At 35.4% G+C, this 19,532-nt stretch overlaps 2 protein-coding genes across 2 annotated transcripts; both read right to left on the bottom strand.

Annotated features, from left to right (window-relative positions):
* Window positions 1–431: 431 nt before the first annotated feature.
* Window positions 432–4,296, bottom strand: LOC113079134 (protein TEX261). Its single transcript, XM_026251339.1, has 6 exons — window positions 4,117–4,296; window positions 3,056–3,135; window positions 2,065–2,218; window positions 1,919–1,986; window positions 1,741–1,843; window positions 432–746 (listed from the first exon to the last, which is right to left on the bottom strand). The coding sequence occupies exons 1-6, from the start codon at window positions 4,184–4,186 to the stop codon at window positions 631–633; spliced, it is 591 nt and encodes a 196-aa protein (XP_026107124.1). The 5' UTR covers window positions 4,187–4,296; the 3' UTR covers window positions 432–630.
* A 2,014-nt stretch (window positions 4,297–6,310) lies between these two features.
* On the bottom strand, window positions 6,311–17,429 carry LOC113079123 (shootin-1-like). The gene is made up of 17 exons (XM_026251327.1): window positions 17,312–17,429; window positions 17,091–17,188; window positions 16,686–16,746; window positions 16,399–16,493; window positions 15,153–15,333; window positions 14,940–15,037; window positions 14,655–14,736; window positions 14,474–14,568; window positions 9,784–9,918; window positions 9,543–9,690; window positions 8,925–9,129; window positions 8,760–8,818; window positions 8,504–8,604; window positions 8,245–8,274; window positions 7,983–8,036; window positions 7,444–7,597; window positions 6,311–6,459 (listed from the first exon to the last, which is right to left on the bottom strand). Exons 1-17 carry the CDS (start codon window positions 17,355–17,357, stop codon window positions 6,311–6,313), a joined length of 1,791 nt encoding a protein of 596 aa, XP_026107112.1. The 5' UTR covers window positions 17,358–17,429.
* Between the last annotated feature and the right edge of the window lie 2,103 nt (window positions 17,430–19,532).

Genomic DNA, 19,532 nt, shown 5'->3' with positions numbered 1-19,532 from the left:
ACTACGGCTCTCATGATTGCAGTATTTAAAGAAACATTTTACCCCAAAAATAGCTTTTCTTTGCTTGTCACACCAGCGGCTGGTATAAAATGCATTTATAAATCAACACAATCTTTACTGAAACTGCCTCAACATCAGGTCATTATAAAAGTCTAACCTTAAACAAATACTTAAATACGTAGTGTAAGATGTGATGAAGGGTGAGCGATCTCAACATTGGATTTAAGGATTGATTAATGAGCACATGAACACAACTATTGATTTTGGAAGTGATGCAATCAGAAGAAAATCAGCAGGAGCCTCAAGAGAAGCCGAAGCCCCTTCCACAATCATTCAAGTACAGACACGTCAAAAGATCAAGCCTTCACGAAGGAAAGACTTCAAGTCCTTTCATGGCTTTAGACGCACGCCTAAGAAGAAATTAGTCGGCGACTCTGAACACGAATCAACAGACGGTGAGTTCATTCGAGGGTTTAGTTTGTGTGTGTGTGTGTGTTTGTTCTGATCTGGTCCTCTCCCTCTCATTATTATCGTTCCTCCCACAAAAAACACACTGTCCACTGAAAGAGGCCGGTGGCTTGAACAAACCCTCCCAAACCCCTCCGTTTGAGGCGCATCTGAACCGCTGCATCAGTACATCTTCTGTCGGCTCGGTAAAACGGCCTCCTTCAGGAAGGAGAAGATGAGCAGGATGCCCGAGCGCTTGCCCCGCTTGCCTTTAGTGAAGTAATTTGACACCACATCATCTGAAAAAAAAAAAAAAAAGAAAGAAAAAGGAACAGAAAATAATGTATAGTGCTTTCAATTACAGTATTTTTATAATATCATAATATACACATTGTTATAGAACACCACAAAACATCCATTAAACTTCATTGATAAACTGTGTTGTTAAAATGCACATTTGACTTAATTACAAAAAAATACATATTTATTTAAGTGCATATATTAATATTTTCTGAAGGTATGTGAAAAAGCACATGCATTTTTAATAAAATATTTATTAATTGTATTCATTTAGTATTTTTACATAATGAGACTTAATTGAACAACATTTAAAGTAAAATGTATAATTGAATATTATTTTTTAATATATTTATCACGGTTTATGAATTACAAAAAAGCTAATTTATTTTTAATAAAACATTAATTTTCAATTATTTAATTTAGTTATAAATTTAATCAGACTGAAAAAACAATATTCAGAGAATAATGCATTTTTTATATTTAGAAGGTATGTAAAATTATAAAAAATCAAATCTATTTTAATTGAATATTTGTTGTTTTAATTAGACTGTGAAACAATATCCAAAGAAAAGTGCTCATTTAAATATTTTTGAATGTATATACAACTAACAAAGAAGCAAATACACTTTAATGCATATTTAAATATCCTTTCTGGACTTATAAATTACAAAATAAAATTTATTAAAGTATTTTTTTTTACTTTTATTTTATTTATGCTAAAAACAATGTGCATATTTGAATATTTGAAGGCATACACACTACAAAAAAAGTTCATTTATTTTTAATTAAGTAAAAAAATATATATATACTTTATCATTTGATTATATTGAACTTGATCCTACTTCTATTAATGACTGTGTAGTGTGTATATAGATTTCTACCATTTTAATACATGCTCGGATAAATCACTCAGCCCTGTAAGTCCAGTACATAAGCATGTGTTCATAAAGAGTGTAGGAAATCACATTTGCTAAAGGTCAGATAGCCCCTCACCTCCCTGCTGCACAGTGGATGGAAGAACATTCTCCCCAGCAGAGAGCGAAACGAAGAACGAGAACGGAATCACCCACAGACATATAGTGAAGTACGCTAGAACCTGAAAACACACAAACATTCAACTTTCACATCATTTAGTACGTTGTTTCAGTCTGTAAAATAAAAAAGGCGTTACCTCAGAGAAAGGATAGTACTCTGCAGCAAAATACTGGAAGGCCATATAGTGGTTTAACACAACCAGTGCTGCACAAGAGAGCAAAGACACAGGTGAGAGGAGAACACAAGCACGAGTACATCTAAACCACCGTCTTCATCACACACCACATGACAGGATGAAGTTCGGTGAGGTCAGCATGATGTAAGGAAACGTCTGCAGCAGACCGAAGTAAACCAGGTTGGTGAAGAGACCCACTCCGATCATGAGCGTGGGGAAGCCCTCGAACAGATAGAGTCCCACCAGCACCGCTGTGGAGAACTGAGAGATGAGGGCACGAGTTAGACCAGACGTGATGCATGCGTCACTAAAAACTGTGTAAAACTGTCTGAAGCACTGTTAGAGAAGACATCGTGCTGATGCTTACTATACTAACCCATTATTAACAAATGCATCCAATACTGATTTATTTTCTGCAGTCTACCTCGTCTTAGTCATGAAGAAGCTGAACTTTTAGGGCAGCCTGTCGCCTCAGAGGAGGTATGGGAGAAAGCATTCGATAAGCTGGAGTGGGACTACCTCTGGTCTGTTGTGGACTTGGCGAAGGCTTCGTGAATATGATTAAGGTCTTCTTCTGTGGTAACTAACGGGGTGCGTTCTTTACCCTTCAATTAACAACCAGGCACAAGACAAGGGTTCCCTTCATCCCCAATGTTATTTGTGTTGTCGCTCGAGCCTCTAGCACAACTTATTATACAAGAAAACGTTTGTTCAATCTCCGTAAATTCTTATAAACAACAGATTTCTTTATGCAGATGATATTTTACTTTTTATTTCGGACCTTCAAGTTTCCATTCCACAGATTCTAGAGGTATTTGGAAAGGCTCCCTTCAGGTATATCCAATATATTGCACAGAACAATGACTTGGACTTTCATTCTGACTTGTTGTCGTTGTTTTTTGTTTTTTTTTTGTAAACAAATGCATGTGATTCTCACTTGCAAAATTAGACAAAGACAGTTTAAAGATACAGTAGACACTCTGGTCCACAGATATGACTTGAGTTCCTCCAATATTAGTCTATGCAAGCATTACTAATAATTTTTGTTTTATGCAATCACATGCCCGCCAAACTAAAGTTTACAAAGATAATACTCACCATAATCATGTATTTTATAATGCGGCTGGTGGAGACTGTGTACTCCTCTATTAACTCTGCCAGATAATACAGGCCTGCAGCTGTAGAGACAAATAGCAAATTGAGAAAAGACTGTATACGTAACACTTCACTTAAAGCCTTTATAAATAATCCATTATAAAAGGTATTCATAATGTACATCACAATTCATTATATCTTTTCATAAATAATTGTACCTTCATTTAAAAAGCATCCGTTACATCTGAACTGGTTTGTCATGTGTTTTAATGCATTATATTTTCTAAAAGCAGATCAATGTATCGATCAATATTATAATGTATTAGAATGCATTATAATGTGCATTACAAGGCTCAATTAATGCATCATAAATGATTTTGTAATGCATTATATTTCAATGCTTTAGGTGAAGTGTTACCATGTAAGTGCATATTGTGTGATCAACACACAAGCAAAACCACAACAACTTAATCTTAATTCATTCAAATGTTTTCACAGCATATATCTAATCCATATATCTATCTAGTCAACACAGGGGTATAAACACTGCTGCTTTGTCAGGCAGCCAGATTCTGTCACCATTATTAATACAACTGCCTACGTGGACAGAGACATTTTAATGTTTTTACGACACTGTCCACAATCATTAAAAGAGAGTTATAAAATAGTCATCATTCATTTGCAAAAGACATCAGAGTTAATTCAAAGATGAAGGGTCAAGCCATTTAAATGGGAGGTGCAATTAGCAATCAATACAATCCTGTATTCTGCAACACCATAGTGTGAAATATATTAATTCAGTTAACGTTATATAAAAAAGATGCAAGCCTCAAACAAAACGAGCTAATCAATTATGTAAAATTACTTTAGCCAAAGAGATATGACCTGTTTTGTTTTAGCTCAGTCCACTGTTGTTCTGTTTTACCTCATTATATTTGCCATAGGCTGCTATTTATTGATAATAAACAGATATTTTATAGATAATAAGGCATAGGAGTGGTGGGATTTCTTCGGTCGCGTCAGCAAACAGAGTTAGCTGCTAACAGCGACGAAATAAAACTCACCGATAGCGAGAGTAACGAAACATATCTGCACCACCAGCGACAACCAGCTGAGTAAATAAATAAACCACATCTTTTAAAAAGGGCTAGTCAGACAAACGCGGGACTTGTAAACAATAAAGGAGATCTGTGTCTCCACTGCTAGGCTAACAACTGAAGTGGTCAAAGTTTCTTCTGCGGCTTCTTCAGACGTAACGTGGAGCAGATGTGGGAGTCTGATCACCAACAGCGCCACTCAGGCGGGAGGCGGTACAGCACCGGGCAAATTATTAAGAAATAACGCAAATGAGAGTGTGAGAATTCTGTAGCGATTCTACAAATATTAATCAAATCTGTCTAGATAGATTCCCGGTGCATTTTTTTCATTAAATTATATAAAGATTATGAGAATTGTGTAGTGATTGTAAAAAAAAAAAAAAAAAAAAAAATTAAAAGATTCCAGCTTTGCTCTCAGTTAGGTGCATAAATAAAATAAAATAAAATAAATAATAATAATATTAAATTAAATTAAATAATTTATAATGTAGTAATTCTAAAACAAATATTAGTAAAAAAAAATTGTCCAGATAGATATAAATATAAATCAAATCCAATCCAATCAAATTGCATCTAAGATTCCAGCTCTGCTAATGCACCAATTAGATGCATTTATAAATAAAATAAAATAAATAAAACAAAATACAAATCTTTCTAGATGTATTAAAGCTCTGTTAACACAGCAATTAGGAGCGTTTATATAAAATAAAATAAAATAAAAAAACATTATTTTTCTTTTTTTTTCATGTGAAACAAATTCAGACAGGCAGACATACAGACATTCAGAAAAAAAGATTTTTTCACACATTTAGATTTTTTTTTCACTTGTTTTGGTCATGCATATTACATCCACATCTACACATCTCTTCTCCTTCTGCCTCACACAAACACACGCTAAATCAGACACCTTTCAGTTTCTGGGGAAAAACATGAATTCTTTATAGTGTTTGTTAGATGAAAAGCTCTCTTTGGTGAGAGGAATCCTTACAGAATGAAATGTTTTTAAAAAGAGAAAGGCAAAAGTGAGTGAGAGTGGAAAATAATTGTACTCCATTTAAAATGCTTTTATCAAAGAATAGGAGTGTGGAGGTTATAGGAGAAAAGGCTGCCCTTTTCATCCAGATGGACGGATAAACTCACCTAAAGGCTTTGACACTGACAGCACATACAGTACAGTGACTTAGAAATATATTCTGATACTTACCTAATATGGCTGGGGTTTTTTTGGTTTTTTTTTTTATATATATAAAAAAAATCAATAACAGTTTATTTAAACAGACATTGTTAGAATTTTTTTTACCAAAAACATAATATTTTTCAACCAAAGTAGCTTAAAGTCTTTAAAGTTAATATAGGCTGTTTCGACACTGTTGCATAAGTATTTGACCCCCCCATGTGTTGCAAGCAAAGGCCAATTTTTACTATTTTGATATTGCACGAGACTTACTCTTAAAAAATGGTTAACGTGAAAAAGCAATTCTGGAAAATGGCAAAAAATATATATATATTTTGCCTTTCTGTGAAATTAACAAGGTTATGGATAAAAAATGACAAGATGGACTTGCATGGAGCCAAATCCTTGATCTCAGTCCAAATGAGATTCTCTGGCATTATATTAACATAGCAGAAGAAACCTGAACAACAAATTCACCAAGAATGACACACAATAAAACCAATGCTGCATTGCTGGTTTTATGAATATAAAACAATGTCACATTAAAATTATTTCGAATTTTAATGCTTTAAAAATGTCAGTGTATGATTTTTAATTTAGCAAAACGAGAGAACCGACTGAAAGGTACAAATACTTGTGCATGTCAAGTATTCAAGAAAGTCAAGTCTTTTAATGGAAGAATTCTCACCTCAAAAGCACGAACGTCCAACACAACAACAAACGCAGACTGAGTGTAAAGAAAAGACAGACTGAGTATGTGCAGGAAGAATGTCTTTTATTTCTTTCATAATTCACTTTTGAATGCTCGGGTCCTTGGTTTTTTCATCGCACAGCTAACAGGGTTAACGCTTTATTCATCTTCGTGACATTTACTTTAAACTAATTCCAAGAGGCATCTGGCAGAAGGAAATAGGTGTTGAAGTCACACTTAGTTCAACATCGCGTTTCTCAAAAGTGCAGAAGGTCAGACTAAAAGACCCTCAAAACTCACTTTTCCTCCCATATAATGGACTCTGAAGCCTTTATGCGAGACATTCTCTTCTCACGGTTCTGCTGAAGTCTCCGGAGCACCGGGGAGCTTCCACTCTCCCCCGCCCAGGGCGAGGAGATCGAGACGGACACGGCTGAGGGTGGATCTGTGAGTGGGAGAGGAAACATCGCCTTTAAGCTTTAGTTAAGTGCGTTATAATGCAGCTCGCACAAACATTCAGAATCAATCAATAAATGAAGAGGCTGCTTTTAAGCACCAAAAAATCCATTTGGCCAATAAATCTGATTCTGATAAAAAAAAAAAAAATTACATTTTCGGCTAAACTCCTAATAAAAAAAAAAGTTTTATCCTAAAATGTATCTTTTTACTGAAAAAACAATATCTACAAATTTTAATTTTAAGATAACTTCTACTGAGAAGCAAAACTGCATGTTAAAACTTGTTTTCAGAAAGTGTGTTTTCAAGTTAATTTTTTTATACATTTTTTCAGTTACTTTTAGCATAAACCTTATATTGGCCTAATCTTTTTTTATTACTTATTTTTTATTTACTTATAGCCTACTAATGAACACTTAATGTAAAAATGAATACTAGATCAATTAAGTTTTCAAATTTTTTTTTTTTAGATTAGTAAGTTCGGGGAAAAAAATGTAATAAAAAATAATATACATATATGTATGTGTATATACATATATACACGTGTGTGTGTGTGTGTGTATGTATTTAATACATAGTTAATATATATAAATATAGTTAATTCCTTTCAGTATTTTTTTTAAGATTGAACATATTACATCTCAGGTGATAAAAGATAAATGAAATAAAGAATAAATGAAATAAAGAATAAATGAAATAGAACATTTTGATAAAACATAAGTGGAAATAAAGGATACATGGGGATAAAAGATAAATTAAAGAATCCTTGTGATTTTATTATTTTTAGATTATAAAAATGATCAGCAAATAAATTCAGAATTCACTGTTTTTAATGTACTGTGTAATTATGTTTTCAATAATAAACTATAAAGATGACCAGTTTTGTATAAGCTGAAGCACATTTAAATGCATCAGCGGTTAAAATGATGCTTTCCAGGCCTTTGAAAGAGTAAAGAGAGAGATAGTAGGCTACCTTTGGGTTTGGATGGAGAAGAAGGGGTCCCCTTTTCATCCCCCATGGCCCTCCTCCTTCTCTGGAGCACAATCTGAAGCTCCGCCTCCCCAACATTACGGCTGTAGCGTTTTTTGGATTCCACCCTTCGAGGGCCAGGCCTCCTCATGCACTCCTGAGGTGAACCAGACAATAAAGTTACATTGATACAATAAAAGATGAGAGATCATGCATTTTACTGTAGCTAATTAAGAGAGCCTTTTTGCATCACATGAATAAATTAAAATGTAAAATATATTCAAATAGTAAATAGTGATTTGAAACTGAAATAATCTTTAAAATATTTTGACTGCATTTTCAGTCAAATAAATGCAGTCTTGACAAAAAAATGTTTGAACCGATGGGCGTCAAGTGCAAGTATTTACACCCAGATTTAATTTCCTTATATGAAAGTATAGTATGTACTTTGTATAGCCACTTAAGTATATTTTAATGTCAACCTTGCAAGCAGCTAGTCCGAGTTATAAAAGTAATCTATATTTTAAGAGATCTTATTTTACCAGCATCCCCTGCAGTTCCAACACAGCTGATTTCCGATTCTCAGACTTCTGCTCCTGTAAATGTCAATTATTTCTGATGAATAACATTTAGTCATTTCTGAACAGTTACTTTCTGAACACATAAGTTGCAAGCAATGTATAAAGTAGTTATAACCTCCACATAAAATGCAACAGTAGACATGTTTGCAGGAAGACATGAAAGACCACAATATTGTGTAATTGTAAACTAAAAACATATGTGAAATAGTGCAGTATCACTAACCTTCCATGCATTGTCATCCTCTAACACAGCCTGAAATGAAACCACATGTAAAATATTTATTTTTCTGTTTAAACAGGCCTATATTTAAAGTATGTTTAATTTCATTTAAGTTCTACTGTGTGAATGATTCGTGATGTGCACATGCTCATAGGATTTTTCCTGTCACACGTTCGATTATCTTCATACAGACAGTGTTGGCGCCTCACTGTACAATTTATGTTCATCAAAACATGTAATAATTCACCAGCGACAGACCCACCTGTGGCGTTCTGAGAATAGGTTTGAGAATAATGCCTTTCTTGATTCTTTCCATCATTTCATCCACAGCTCTGGCCTTTATATCCTCCTTAATTGCGGGTTCTGTGAGAAAATCAACACAGTATTCATCGAGGATGAAAGAGCAGTGCTTGCTGTCTTTGATTTAACATCACCTTTTAAATGATTGTATTGTTTCATCCTGTCTGCCGTGTTGATTTTGCTTTTCACAGGTCATATGAAAGGTATGAGTGTCTTACTCGCGGTTTGAGTGGCGTTGTTTTCTCCCATCTTCCTGTCCCTCAAAGCCTTTAATGGGCTAAAAATAAAATTGGTTTAATTCTAATGAACTTTCAAAGACTTTGCATGTGTGGTGTATTTTTATGGTTGGAATATCTCAACATTTAAAGGATGTGAAGACTCACTCGGTGACAGCTGAAGATGGAGGAGGTGGAGGTGGAGGTGGAGGTGGAGGTGGAGGAGGAGGAGGAGGAGGAGGAGGAGGAGGAGGACGTGCTGGCAGTATCAGTGGTTGTGGATCAGCTAATTTTTTGTTGGCCACGTTCAGCGGGATAGATTGAATTAAAGGAAGTTGCTCCATCCCTTTCAGTTTATCCTTGAGCAGCTTGACTAGATGATGATTAAAAATTGCAATCAAAATATCACATATTTTATAACAGCGATGGCTCTTTCAAAGCTCAAATCTCAAGCATGTTTAATGTAAGCATCAACTTATATTCCTCTACTGTCTCTGTTAAATTTAGTATAGTGCTATAAAATTAATATAAAACCCAGCTTTGTTCATTGTCTTAGAAGAGCATTTCATATGGAGACTTTCCTTTCAGACTTCACCAACATGAGTTTGACTCATTGTTAAAACGCCTTTTGAAACACTAGATGGACATGATTTTGGACATGAAAGCCTGAGATGCAACTCTGTATTGGTGAAACAGCTGAGATCTCATGTTTGCTTTGACTCGCTTTTAAGGGCTGTTTTATATAATAAGATTTCTGCATCATGATCTTTTCTTAATAAGACCTACTTTCCTCCTGAAGTGCAGTTACAGATTGTTCAGAGTCTCTCAGCTGAATCTCAGTCTCGCTCCTCTCTTTCTCACTGATCTCCAGCTTTGTTCTTACAGCAGCCAGATCTGACAGAGAGCTGAGATCCTGAGATGCTGTCTGAGACATCTGGACAGACAGATACAGTTAAAGCTGATTTGGATATCACATGGCACTGGTTGACATTTTACTGTTCTGAATTCACCAGACTGACACATTCACCTGGTTTTGGTAACAGAGTCGTATCTCTTCCAGATCTTTGCTGATTTCAGTCATTTGACTCAGAGCCTGTTGTAGTTTTTTCTCAGTCTCTGCGTTCTGAATCTTTCTCTGGGTTTCCTGCTGTTTCATCAGCATCTGTAGGGAAAAAAACAATCCAGTATCCAATCAAATCAAACCCAATCAAATATCTCTTCAAATGTCCGATTTCAAACTACAGAAGGTCTAAATATTTTTTATTTACAAGCCAACATTCAAAGTTCGTTTTAAAGACCTTTCCAACATTTTATTGTATTTGTTGTGCAAAAGTGGGCATGTTAATTATTCATGCTGCGAATTATCGGAAAAACTGTCATTCAGCAGAACAAAACCTCAATAGAATTAGTTCAGTTTGGAAAACCCAAAAAAATCAAACCATCCATTATCTCTCTGAAATTTTAGATGACAAGAAACGTTCTTGTTGAAAAGCAGAAACGGCGAGCAGGACAGGGAAGTGCGAGTTTGTCATGTGTTTGGACTCTCACTTCTCACCTCCATTCATTGCCCTTTCATTCGGCTTGCAAGAAGCACGGACCTAAACCACCAAACGCGACCCCTGCGGAGGAGCAATTACAGGGAAGAGCGCATGTGCTTGACGAGTAAACGGGCGCCTCTCTTTGTGTGATGACAGCCTGTATTTTCTCCCTTTCGAATTAGTCCGTCATTAGGCTCTCTGTGACTGGAAAAAAACACTGAACGTGAAAAAGATGAATGTGTTTTCAAAACACAGGGAAAACAGACAAACGGAAGGGGTGGCGAGAAAGAATGTCACTCAAGCTGTGTGGTGTGCGGCCGCACATTCAGAATGAGTTTGAGTGGTGCGCGAACCGTCGGGGGTCCCTTTCACAGGTGAAGGCCCCCTGTTGGGACCCCCATTATGTCTGTGTCTGCAAATGGGGAACAATATACACAAAGCCCACAAAAAGGAAGTGTCAAACAAGGACAGGGGTTTAAAGAGCTGCCGATTTTCAAACTGCCATCTCGATGGGTGCTAATTACCGCAGGAAGAGACGAGGAACGCAAAGACAGATGCCACTTTTAAGCGGAGATGCTCATTTAGACTGAATGAAGGCTAAACCTACTGGTATTAACAGAGCCAGCTGGACTGGAATGGTCAAAGACTGTGTGTTATCTCAATCCAGTGTTTTCTCGTCTTTGTTTCGTGTTTGTTTCATTAATGCAGGTTCACAGCTGTGAGTGTGAATTGACCGGATCCAGCCAAAATCTCCCAAGGCCCTTGTGCACACTTGAACAAATCGGGAAACACTGCACTTCCTCTCATCTACTGTCTATTGATTCAGATATTGTCATGTTGTCAGTCAGGGCATGTACTGTAGGCCTCTGAGTGAGAAGTGTGTTTTTATGTCCAGATTATTTAACTGAGCTGTTAGGTAACTATCATACGATTAGTATCTGTTATGTGTCTGGCATTTTTAACTTGCTTTAATAAAATATATATATATATATATATATATATATATATATATATATATATATATATATATATATTACGCCTCTTTTATGTAAACCAAATTTTTCATTAAATTTTGTTCTATTGAGTATGAAATGTGCTATACAAATGAACTTGTCCTGAATCTAAAAATGTGAATAAAGTCACATGTTAATAAAGATAAGGTAGCCTACAGCCACATTTACCGGTGCTCCTTCTACTTACTTTTTTTTTATGCATGGTGATATAATACAAAGTATCGTGTTATAAATGTAGGATAAATAAATAAAAAATGGCACTTTCGAGGATTTATGATGCTGATGACCGTTGTGTGAAAATAGTACATCGTGTAGTTGAGCGCACCTTTAAACTTATTTTTAAATAGGCCACTGGTAACCGGTAAAATGTGGAGTGGTTATGGATTTTTTTTTTCACACTGAAAAATCTAATAATTTATCACAATAAACCTTAAAAACCACACCGCTTCATATTGGTCGCGCGCTCTTTTGAACGGTCCAATTCAAACACACTTCTGCAGCGCGTGACTGAGCGTCAGTTGAAATTCGTCAAGGTTTTTTTCTGTAAAACTACTGCTCCGGGATTTCTGCAACATTTTTCTCAATAAGGGACTTAATTATAGAAACCTGTTATGGAGAGCGGTTATCAATGGGATTTGTTAAAACCTTACCGTCATAAAACTTAATGTACACAAGGAAAGGCGATTTACATCCGGAAATGAGTCCGCACTGAACTGAGTCGACAGTAATGTAACGTTATATCAATAAACTACTAAAGTTAAGCGAATTCATTCAGATTTACCGACTTAAGTGCTGTTTGTCTGCCTGTCACTGCATGTGGAACTGACAGACGTTCGCCAATGGGTGAGTAGTTCGCTCCATTATTGTTTACTGCTATATAAGACGCTATATTTTAAATATAGTGTATTTCCAGTGTTATCTGTTGGGTTCAGCATCTTCACCGCGTTAAACATTGTGAAGGAATACGAGACAGTCTGTCCAAACTCTTAAAGGGGTCATACGATGTTGCTAAAAAGAACATTTGGTGTAATGAAATGTGTTTATGTGGTTCAATAAAAAAAGAAAACACATTGTTTCCACATACTGTACAGTATTCTTTCTTCTCTATGCGTCTCTAATTCTGATAGAGAGGCATCTCTATCTCTATTTCTTAAAATGCATAGTTTTTTACAAAGCTCATTGGTCTGAAAAGTGAGGCGTGGTCTGGTTGGCCTTATGCAAATCCTCTCACACAGTGACTTAGAGATGTGGGGGTGTGTTAAAACAAGCCATTTTAGGGGGGCGTAGACAAATCTTAACTTTTATAAAGAATATCTCTTTGGATTTGAGACTTTTAATCTGTGCAACTTTACAGATCTTTATGCACCAAGAGCTTTTTAATACTCTAAAGAGAAAGGAAAAATTGTTATCGCATCATATTTTCTTCCTAATAAGACCAAAGAAGTCCACTTTAAAATACTGCATAAAATATATCCTGTTAACTCAACTGTTTCCAAATATGTTGATTTTCCTAGTACCTGCTTATTTTGTGGAAATGAAGAGGAAACCTTAATACGTTTATTCTATTCTTGTGAGTTTGTTCAGAAATTTTGGCTTGACTCGTATTCCCATTTAAACAAACCCCCTATCTTTGCACAATCTTTTAGCTTGAAAGATATTATTTGTTATTACTCTGACTCTGCCAACAAATCTAAAGAGTATATATTCAACTTTTTTTTATTTTGTTCGGCAAATTTTTCATCCATAAGCAAAAATGTATGGGCTCAATTCTTACTTTTTCACATTTCCTGATTGAGGTTGGCTCACTTTTTGTTTGACTAACAATAAGTGTCCTAAACATGTACATGCTCAAAAGTTAACATTTATCTTTTGTCTGCATAAGTCTGTGTATCACCAGCAAAGTCACGATATGATACTTATCACGTTACAGGACCGCATTGAATTTCAGCTCAGCAGAATTGAGTAAAATAGCTTTTTATTAAACACTGCATACGATAGTGCCATTTCTAACTATTGGCAGAGCATGCAGCTGACCTCTGCAATGCATTATGAAGGGCCTCTGTAACTATACCACAGACAGTACAATATAGGTAATGGCATATGTTTCATGTTTACATTGGGCACTCCCCACCATGTACAATATTCTGATTGTTTGTATCTTGTTTTAAGACCATAAATAATAATGTGTTCTACTCGTTCTATTCAATTTATATTTAATGTACTCATTCTAATATAAAAAAAATCATATTTACATTGCTGTTACTTTATCATTGCACAGATTAACACACACTCAAATTTTTTTTTTGAAGCGTTCTAAACTAACGCATGTCTACTGTATCTAACACACACACAGACACACACGTTCAGTCACTCAAACAGATCACTTTGCGGCTGCACTCAGACATTCAGGAACAAACTTTTTAGCACGGCCCTGCAATTTTATCAATTAGCTTTTATCACTCAAGAGCAGTATTATCTTTCAAAACAAGGAACTGGTAACATCATCTTTTGTACAGGAATTAAAACCACAGCTAGTTAACAGAGAAAAGCGGTAAAATGTGGTAATTCATACATACAAAGCCTCTCTCTCTCTCTCTCTCTGTCTAATAAATGAACATGTGATGAATTACACTTTTCTGTGAATAGAATATTGAAGTGGAGATTGCTAAACCGCAAGCTTACTGGGGTTTTCAGAAAGCAAGCGCATTTATCCACAATGGAGAGAGAGCGTGTGTGCACAAGGTTGCCAGGTTGACAAAGACTTGGCAAATATTTACGTATTGCACAAATGGGAAGTCTGTTTCGGGGATTGCGTCTCTTTATATCAGGCAATCCAGTTGTGTTCCTCTGTCACCAGCTTAAACCTTGTTGTAACCTATATATTATGCTCTAATCATTATTTTTTTTAGAAACCTTACACTTTTCTACTCCGTGTTAAACCGTGTTAATAGCTGGCTCTGTATCGATACTTGTATCGTCAAATCTCTGTGACAATACATCGTCGTATCGAGCACAGCACTAATGATACAGAACTTTTCACAGGAATAACCTCAAGTCAGCTAACATAAGCTGTAGTTGATTTTTAGCATTTTGTCTGCTAAACAAAAACAAATGTTAAATTTGCAGAGAATGGAGTGTGAGTGAAAGCACCTATACTAAAGAGTACCTGGTGTGCAAACACTTCAGCATGCTGCCTGAGTCCTTGCTCCATTTCGAGCTTATGAGACATCTCTGTAAACTCTTCTGTAACCAGCTGGGAGACTGGAGCATGAACACACAGAGAAACTGCCATGAATCTTTTGATCTGAGGCTGCTCATTAATGGTAGAATACAATCAGCTGACTCACCTCTCTTCATTTTGTTCACCGTCCTGCTCTGCTTGCTGAACTTCCTCAGAAGGGCCTCTTTCTCTCCGACCTCCAACACCAACTTATGAATAGAGTAAGAGTTTGAAGTTTAATAAAATTCTGTGTTTTAGGATTTTAACCTACATATAATGAAAGTAAGGCACTGACGAGACCCATAAAGATCTCTTTTAATACTTGCCATTACCATTTTGGGGAAAAGCATTAATTGTTTTGTCAGAAATTATGACCACAACTGTATGCATGTCTAATACTAGGCCACTATACCTGGTCCTTCAAATCTTCGTTCTCTTTCTTAAGAAGCTCCACCTGTGCAGTGAGTTGAATTTTTTCTCCAAGCAATTGGTCTAAAGATGACTGTAGTTCTGTACAAAAAGATTGCAGAAAAAAAAGAGCCAGAATCTTCACTTTCTCTAATCTTGGACAGGTTGAATGTATATTTTTGCTTTCAAGGCTTTTGTTATTTATAAATGATGCTACCTCTAATTTGATTCTGACTCATGAGGAGCGGATCTTCACTGCTCTCTTCCTCAGAGACCGTTTCAGAGCTGGGATCAGCCTCGGGGTCCAGGTTCAGGATAGAGAAATTTTCTGGCATTTCTGGAATCAGGGGTAGTATGGCTTGGCTTTGTCTCTTTAATGCCTTGAAATCTTTATTCACCTGTGGGTTCAAAAGTCTCAAAGATTGAGAAAGGGTGGCATGATGACTTTTACCGATATGAGCCTCAATATCACTTGCCCCTTTATTTATTAATCCAATACGAACACTATTCTATATCATTTTAAAGGTGAACAGTGTATGTCTCCATTGGCCAGGCCTATAATCTGTCCTTGAGTTGAACTCTCACTCTTAAATCAAGACTGCAGCAATGCCATTGTAAAAGCATTTCTGGTTGCCTAAAGAGCCTTTCAGTATGCAGTTCTTAAAATAAGCATTTTATCTTACTGCAAAGAATTTAAAGATCAATCATTTTAAAATCTAAACATTATTATAAACAAAATAAAAGAAACCTTTGAAAGAACCTTTTGTGGAATGGAAAGGTTTAATGGATGTTAAAGGAATAGATAAACTGACAGTTTGGTAAAAATGTACACACCCCCAGGCCATTCAAGATGAGTTTGTTTCTTCATGGAAACGTAGGAGAAAGGTGGCATTACATCACTTGCTCACCAGTGGATCCACTGCAGTGAATAAGTGCTTTTAATGTAAGAGGACATCAAGGGATGGACTTTTCACTGCGGAAGTGTCATTATGGATTATGGACTTGTATTTGGTCCAGAAGCAACTGACTAAAGTTAAAATTCATTAATGGTTGATTTGTTTCTCACAAACGTAGTTTTTCACTTCACAAGAGGTTAATTGATGGGCTGTCGTGATGATTTTGGATTATTGTAAAGTTTTTATAAACTATTTAACTGCAGAGGATCCATCAGTGAGCAAATGATGTAATGATAAATTTCTTCAAATCTGTTCTGACGAAGAAACAAACTCATCTACACAATCTTGGATGGCCTGAAGTTTTAGCAAATGTTAAATATTGGGTGAACTATTCCTTTAAATGTTCTTCATGGAACCATAGATGCCAATAAAAGCCTTAATTGTTTTAGTGTTGGATTAATGACTCAGTTTAGAGAACATCATTGCTTGTAATTACTGTAGGGATGTGAAATAATCAGCAGGACAAATACAAGCTGTAGACTTGTGAGAAAAGAGAAGTGTATCTACCTTCAGTGCAAAGGCCTCTGCGGTCTCCCTGCACGATCGCTCAATCTGAAACTGCATCTCTAACACATCCAGCTCCTTGAGCAGCTGAGCAGAGGCTGAAAGTAGTTACATAAATCACGTTTGCACATTTTCAGTCAAACTTTAAGTAGCTTATGTTGCACAGTTATTCCAAGGTTTAGCCAGTGATGGTTAAGCTTTCTGTAACCCTTTCATAGCGGGACTCTTCCAGTAAATGAGTTGAAATATGAGGATATTGCAATTCCAAAAGACTTCCACTAATGTCTCACCCTCCTCCATCCTTGACAGCTTTTCATTGGCCTCATCTCGCTCTTTCTCCAGAATCTCGCACTGTATAGCAGATTATACAATGATAAATAGTCATTTTAAAACTTTGAGGATCTCACATTTGCTAATTTATTTATATTATTGCATCTTGTAGTTGTGACAAGAGAAGGCCTGCAATGAAGTTGATTTGATTCTCTTGCATATTTCTATAATATGCAATAAGAGTTTTGCACAAAACAGATTTTTTGCATTAGCAGATGACAAAATGTGTGGCATTCAGTAGAGCTCAATGTGTAGATGATCATATCGGAAATATTCTTCTGCACATCAATACTGCATGCTGTTTTACATACTATTTTTTCAGTGTTCACTAAGAAGTGCTCTCTAATGCCATTGGCAGGAATTACCTCAATGTCTCTTTCATCTTCTGAAGACAGGGTGCTCTCCTCTTCAGAATTTGAGAGGCTACAGCTGAAGTTTTCAGGATGTCCATCTGTTTCATACACTATATTTACAGTATTAATAAAAAGACATTTTATTTTATTACCCAGTAGACTAAAAAACTATTTTGAGAGTTTAGAATCTTTAGGCAATTTTTAAAGCAAGAAAAAAAGTGAATTTATCCAACCTGAAATAGTTTCTTCTTCTTCTTCTTCTTCAAGATTCCACATCATTTCTCAAGCTTCTTGTTACCATCTGCTCTTCTAGATCCCTCTGTTTCTGCGTCTGTCACTCTCTATTTGACTGCTCTCCGGAGGAAGAACTGAAACTAACTTCAGTGTACTGCTTTGCTTATTATTCTTCCCATTTTGTTGTGTAAATTGATACAAAAGTCCATTCTACTTTGCCCTTATCATAAACTGCGTCAACATGACTATTTAACAATCATCATTTGTGACACAGTGTTTCGTGACACAGTGGGATCTGAACAAATGATTCAAATACATTTAAGCATTTAGATGATTATTTGACTTTTGCACTTGCAATTCCCTGAAATGGTTAAATTTTACAGTGTAGACTCTGAAAAATGCTGTGTTAAAAAACACCCAAACTTGGGTTCTTTTACAACCCAGCGCTGTGTAAATATTGGACAGAACACATACTGGGTTGTTTAAGTCATCTATTGTTTAAAATTATTATATTGCTGGCTTAAAATGGGCTGGTAATTAAAAATCACACACAGAATAACTATAGGCAATCGCAATAATCAAAAGATTAATATTTATTATTAAGCAATAATAAATACCCATGTACAAAATACAAGACAAATTAAATGTATTCAGGTAAATACATTATAACATACATTTAAACTCATTTAACAAGCATTTTAGAAATAAAAAAGGCACATTTAAAAGTAGCATTTTAATTTAAGTGTATTCAACCGTTCTCTGTAATCAGTTTTTACAGAAATATTGCTAATTCTTGTGCCGGCGTGTTGCTGAAGTCTAAGCTCGTGAAGGTCTGCTGTTCATGGGGGAACTGGAAACTTTAGTCCGCGGCCTAGCATTTCACTCTGAGAGATGACGTGACGGACTCCAACCTGCCCGAAAACAAAGAGTACTGAGAGTAGAAAACATATTTCAACATCGAATTAAATTACACACAGTATTATAATGAATAAAATCCATTTATGTTATGTTATGCAAGGTAACGGTGTTTCAAGTGCGAAATGACGGTAGCTGACGCAGCTGACTGACATCACATCCTTATCCTGCTTTGCATAAAATAATATAATTTACTCCACATTAAAGACTTTATATTAAACATTAAAATGACTCAACACATGGGTTAAAATTTTAAAAATAACCCAAAAAACATAACCCAACAGACTGAACCCAGCATTTGGGTAAAAAAAAATAACCCAGTATTTTTTTAGAGTGTAGAATTTGCTAAATTGCTGATTAAAGAATTATTTTGCAATGCAAAGAGTGTCATTAATTTACGTTGCTTTATCTTGCTTTATCTTGCTTAATTTTCTGATATCTTGGAACGTGTTGATTGTTTCATGGTGGAGTTGTTTCACATCAGTAACCAAATACATAAAATATATATTGAAATTGCATATTTGGTCATTTACAATACAGCCTTGTCTGTGTTCTAATACTTTTTTTCATTGCCAAATCCATAATCTTTTGATCATCTGTTCCACTGACCTCTGGTCAAACGTTGTGACCTTGAAAAATGTATAAATGCAAAACTATATAAAGGGCAGAGAGAAATAAAAATTAACTTATGCAGTTTGTATGGTCTTATACAAATTCAGTTGAAAGGCTGCCTACAAATCCAATATGCCTGAATATTAACATTACATAAAGACAAATCTAATTTAGTTTTGATCTATTCTATATAATAGCTTGCTCAGGGTTACAGAGAGATGAGCTGCAGGATTATTGATCGGTTTCACACACTTTTTCTAGTGATCAGAGTGAACAAAACCTGCTTTATGATACCAGAGCTAGTCTATAGCATTCAGCAGGCCATTGAAATATATGGACTATAGTGGATCCTTGACATTCAAAAAATGTAAAGCATTTTATTGAGTATTTTACAAAGTTATCTTAATTTAACTGTGACGGAAAAAAAAATCAAGCAGCTTATGCATGTTGGGCTCCCATTAGTTTGCCTTAGAAAACTGTAAACTGTAAATAAATAGAATTTAAATTCACGTCTCGCTCTGGATTTGGATTTGGACTGGATTTGAGTGGTGTTGAGTGTCCATAAAGAGACTGGGATTCATTTAATATTCACTTAATATTACTGAGTAGTTTCAGTCAAAATGCATTCAAAAATTTATATTCTTCACATTTAAAACATTTTAATTATATTCATAGATTTGTTACATTTCTCAA

Source organism: Carassius auratus, unplaced genomic scaffold (assembly GCF_003368295.1).
Source record: "Carassius auratus strain Wakin unplaced genomic scaffold, ASM336829v1 scaf_tig00027223, whole genome shotgun sequence".
Lineage (NCBI taxonomy): Eukaryota > Metazoa > Chordata > Actinopteri > Cypriniformes > Cyprinidae > Carassius > Carassius auratus.
This window is presented reverse-complemented; position numbering and strand designations above follow the sequence as displayed.

Excerpts from the sequence above, each read along its gene's own strand:
- LOC113079134 (XM_026251339.1), bottom strand. The coding sequence starts at position 4,186 with ATGTGGTTTATTTATTTACTCAGCTGGTTGTCGCTGGTGGTGCAGATA. Across the intron at positions 1,987-2,064 it reads GAACTTCATCCTGTCATGTG|CACTGGTTGTGTTAAACCAC; the intron begins GTGTGTGATGAA and ends TCTCTTGTGCAG. Across the intron at positions 1,844-1,918 it reads AGTACTATCCTTTCTCTGAG|GTTCTAGCGTACTTCACTAT; the intron begins GTAACGCCTTTT and ends GTGTGTTTTCAG.
- LOC113079123 (XM_026251327.1), bottom strand. The coding sequence starts at position 17,357 with ATGATGTGGAATCTTGAAGAAGAAGAAGAAGAAGAAACTATTTCAG. Across the intron at positions 14,569-14,654 it reads GGTGAACAAAATGAAGAGAG|TCTCCCAGCTGGTTACAGAA; the intron begins GTGAGTCAGCTG and ends TTCATGCTCCAG. Across the intron at positions 9,919-14,473 it reads CTGAAGTGTTTGCACACCAG|ATGCTGATGAAACAGCAGGA; the intron begins GTACTCTTTAGT and ends TTTTCCCTACAG.